Source organism: Cibotium barometz, chromosome 47 (genome assembly GCF_041138505.1).
Source record: "Cibotium barometz isolate CiBa-2024 chromosome 47, ASM4113850v1, whole genome shotgun sequence".
Lineage (NCBI taxonomy): Eukaryota > Viridiplantae > Streptophyta > Polypodiopsida > Cyatheales > Cibotiaceae > Cibotium > Cibotium barometz.
The window spans coordinates 20,336,298-20,340,963 of NC_141092.1; the positions used below are offsets into that span (position 1 = coordinate 20,336,298).

The following is a 4,666-nucleotide window of genomic DNA, read 5'->3' on the forward strand; positions in this document are numbered from 1 at the left end:
ATGTTCCCACCACATACCAAATGACAACCATGATGCCAAGAGTCATTAATAGGTATAACTTTGCCATACACCACTATTAATAATATATGTTTCTAAGAGACAAAAGAACTCATGCATACCAGTGTGAATGTTGCAAACATGTCACTTTACCACACATCACTATTAACATAATATCCTTCTAGGAGGTTCCCACACAAAAGAAGTACTAGTAGTTGTTTAAACATTAGAACCACTTTATTTATACCCTAAGCTTACACATAAAACAATGCTACTTTACACAACCACCTAGCACTAGTTTATTCACATTAGATTATATTTAATATTTAACATAAGTACTCATTCAAACAAGTAAGATGGCAAAGCCCCTCTTATGATAGGTTAAGCAAGAGAAACCAAGTTAGCATGAAGGACATCTACATTCTTCACAATTGACCTCATGCATTGTGTAACACATTCTTGTTTATGTTGCAATCTTTGAAATTTGTTACTCTAATGCAACTTAGTATAGACTTCATAGTAGCAACTCATGACCCTATAACACCATCTCTACTTAGAACACAATATTCATGGAAGAATTACATGCAATCCAAGGACAATCATCATTGGTAACAACAAAAAAATAAGTGATACCTTGCAAGGCAATAAACCAAGTTAGCATGAAGGACATCTATGTTCTTCACAATTGACCTCATGCATTGTGCAAGACACATTTTTGTTTGGGTTGCAATGTTTTGAATACGTGCAACTTAGTATAGACTTCATAGTAGCACCTCATGACCCTTAACACCATCTCTACTTAGAACACAATATTCATGGAAGAATTACATGCAATCCAAGGACAATCATCATTTGTAACAACAAAACATAAGTGATACTTTGCAAGGCAATATCTATGTTGAGTGATAGACAGTCAACACAAAAAGGCAGCTGCAAAGTTTCTTCCAAGTTTCAAGCCTGAACTATTCCTACTTGACAAAGTGAAACACTAATGAGACACAACTTGAACCCAGCCATAATGAGATAAAGGATCAATATAAGTCTATGACTGAAAACAAACCGCCCAAAACAAGTCCTAAAACTTACGTAACAAAGAAATAATCTGCTAACCTGGAGCAGAGAACCATAGCAGCCTTCCCACCGCACAAGGGCCAGTTGTTGCACATAAACACAAAAGTTGCCTTGTCTGGTCAATTACAGAGTGAAGCAGCCATGGAAGGACATCAAAGTAGATTACTAAAATATCGTCATGTCAAAAACGAAATTGCAACCCTGATCACAAAGACAAGTGGGTCAAGGGTTGAAAAAACATAGCACTCTTACTTGAAAGAAAGGGTTGAAAACCCAACAGGCTATTTACATCCTAAGAATGCTTTGAGGTGTCTCCTGAAAAGAGACATTCATTGGCATGCCACAGCACTCAGATCCACAATGGATACAGCAGCTATGGCAGCTACTCTACCTAGAACTCTTGCGAGACACTCCCAACTTCACCCTTGGCCTTGGCAGTCTTCTTGGGCAGAAGCACAGAATGAATGTTGGGGAGAACACCTCCATTAGCAATCGTGACAGTCCCCAACAGCTTGCTCAATTCTTCATCATTTCTCACAGCCAACTGTATGTGGCGTGGGACTATCCTGTTCTTCTTGTTGTCACGTGCAGCATTGCCAGCAAGTTCAAGTACCTGGATGAAAACCAAAATTAGATCTCAAATACACATCTTTTACGCATACTTAGGAAAGAGGCACTTTCACTTTTACAATGCAAGTGATTAAAGTCAGGAAAACAACCCATGCCTTCACGGCCCATCTTAAAATACTTGACATAATGAGATGATAAAGATTTAAAACTCAAAACTCTAGGCAGAATGTGCTATGGCACAACCGAGGCGTGTGTCTAGTCAAGGAGTGCAACAAAGACTAGCAGGAATGATGGAATAATACATCATATGATGCGAACACACAACCGCTACAGGGAGGGCACTACCATGCTGTGTACACACCTTTCTTATACCCAGATCACCAGACAGCATGGATAGACATCAGATAATAGGATACCCATCACATGATGACCGATAGCATAAACATATGCAAAGATGCGCGAAGACATTTCGAAACACAACCTATGACAGACACCATGCTTGCTAAGAGCCAAGCAAACAAGGCAGACTTCTGAACGCAAACAAACACCCGAGCATGCATGTTTCATAAGGAAAACCCTACATACGTGCAGACATGAAGCGAATTACCTCTGCAGCCAGATACTCTAGGACAGCAGCGAGGTAAACAGGGGCACCAGCACCAACTCGCTCTGCGTATTTTCCAGCTTTCAGAAACCTGGCGATTCGACCCACAGGAAACTGAAGGCCGGCCTTGTGCGATCGGGAAACGGATTTGGTAGAAGTCTTCTTGCCACGACCTCCGGAACTCATGGTCGCGTGTGTATGTCGAATAGAGAACAACGCAGCGATGTCTAAACGCAGCAGAAAAACGACCTCTCCCTTAAAGCAATAGAGGGTCCTTTTATCCATGGAGTTTTACCTATCATCACCGCGTTCTCTCAGCTTAGCCGCCCGATCGCCTTCCAGATTGCCGACGTGGTTCTTTTCCCTCCCCTCCGATCTTGTCTTATCGCCCATTGGTTCGCCCTGGATCGCCAGCATGGCATTCTTTTTCACAAGCGAAATCTTAGAGCCTTTTTTCTAGTCCTATAAAATAAAAAATGAATATGACTATATAAGTTCTGGAAAAGAAAATCACTTTCTCAAAATTTCTAAAAGAGATAGCTGTTTATACTTAGACAAAATTATGAATAAATTGCTTGTTCAAACTCACTCATTACATTTTTCACCTTTTGTTTGTTTTTTGCGAGGATTGTTACTAAACATCCCACCCTTAGGGGATCACAGGGGCGGGGTGAGTCCATTCAAAACGTGATGTGGGAGAACATGGGCCTAGAGGAGGTACTGCAAGAGAGGAGGTGGTCACACGCACGCACATGTGATTGCGAAATGAGAGGAGTGAGGTCTCTCTCTCTCTCTCTCTCTCTCTCTCTCTCTCTCTCTCTCTCTCTCTCTCTCTCTCTCTCTCTTTGTGGAGCGCCATGTGCAGTGCATACATTGCATCCTCCCTGAAGACCCTTAGGTTACGGACCTTAGGATATTAATAATTAAAGTGGTTGCATGCCATTTCAATTAGTATGATGCATATTATCACTTGTGTGAATATGCATACTATCACTAAAAATGCACACTTAATTAAGGTAAGGGTTGTAATTATTATGACAATTGTATTTATTTACCATATTGTCATAACATAATATAACATGATAATATGATATGATTTCATCATATTAATTATGACAATATGATATATAAATTCACTTGTCATATAATATAACAAAGTCTATCTAATAAATTAATACACTTGTCATTAAACTATGATAAAGACTATGACATAGTTTTTCCAATGCTACATGTAGAACCTTACCTTTTTTAATCTACACTCTCGTTAGTTAAATGCTACCCTTAAAACCCACCCAACATTAGGATCTTACATTAACTAAAACTACTTTAACCCTAAAATATGAGGGGTAGCAGAAAGTCTTGACCACCAATAAGACCAAACAAGGGCATGACTTTGCTTGCATCTCCAGCCTAAAGTCCTTGGGCCCTATTCAATCTAAGAAGTTTGGACTCTAGTAAAAGTCATAGGACCTTGCGTAGGATTTAGGTTACTTTCCCAACCTAGAGTCCTTAGGTTCAAATCTTAGGGGTAAAACTTTCTAGGTAGCTTTCGACTTAACATCAAATATTGGGGCTAAGTTATAGTCATCCATAGGAAGTTATCCAATCCTCACCACTTTCCCCCTTAATAACTAAACAACTCCTTGTGGTGGGGACTAAAAGGCAAAAAATACTCAAGGTGTTTTGAGCACACGCTTGGTAAAAAGGGAGCCTATTGTTATATATACCAGAAGACGTAACACTTTGTCAATCCTTTAATAGGAATAGGGGGGAATTTCCATCAAGACAAATTATCATGTTTTTTGTGCTTTGGAGTCCAGAGTGTTTAGCCAATTTACTTTTTGATGACATAGAAGTTAAAGCTGCCCAATGTAAACATTGCCTATAAATAGCAGTACCTTTTGCGGCTAGCAGTAGTGAAGCGAAGATATGGAATTGGACAATTCGAAAGCCAAGCTCATATTAGGTGACTATATGGAGGCTCTTCCAAATAACACGATGAACTCAAAGTGAATGAATGTGTTTTGGTGAATGGAATGGCGTTATCAATTCAATTGCACTTTCATTATTTACATCTTGTCCTAAATTTACCTTTTGAGAGGAGATATACATGTATCAAGTGTGTATACCTCCCAGGTCTTTAATTAGTATGGTATGAATTCAGAAGTACCTTGTAGATTTAATAACTTTTTTACATTTATGCTTATCCTAAGTGTACATATCCTGTCTTTAATTAGTAGTGAAAGAATTAAGAAGTACCTTATGGATTAAATAACTTATTTACATTTATGCTTGTCCTAAGTTTTGGTAAGGTACAGTTGATAATGAGTTGAAGTATTTGGTTGGGACTTGGTCTTATCACTATTTGATTCCAATGTTTTTTAGATATTAGTTCTTCTGAAGTATTGCACAATATCCTTAAAC

General features: G+C 38.8%; 1 protein-coding gene across 1 annotated transcript; it reads right to left on the minus strand.

Annotated features, from left to right (window-relative positions):
- Positions 1–1,196: 1,196 nt before the first annotated feature.
- On the minus strand, positions 1,197–2,508 carry LOC147611491 (histone H2AX-like). The gene is made up of 2 exons (XM_086784590.1): positions 2,246–2,508; positions 1,197–1,681 (listed from the first exon to the last, which is right to left on the minus strand). The coding sequence occupies exons 1-2, from the start codon at positions 2,426–2,428 to the stop codon at positions 1,460–1,462; spliced, it is 405 nt and encodes a 134-aa protein (XP_086640716.1). The 5' UTR covers positions 2,429–2,508; the 3' UTR covers positions 1,197–1,459.
- Positions 2,509–4,666: the final 2,158 nt, after the last annotated feature.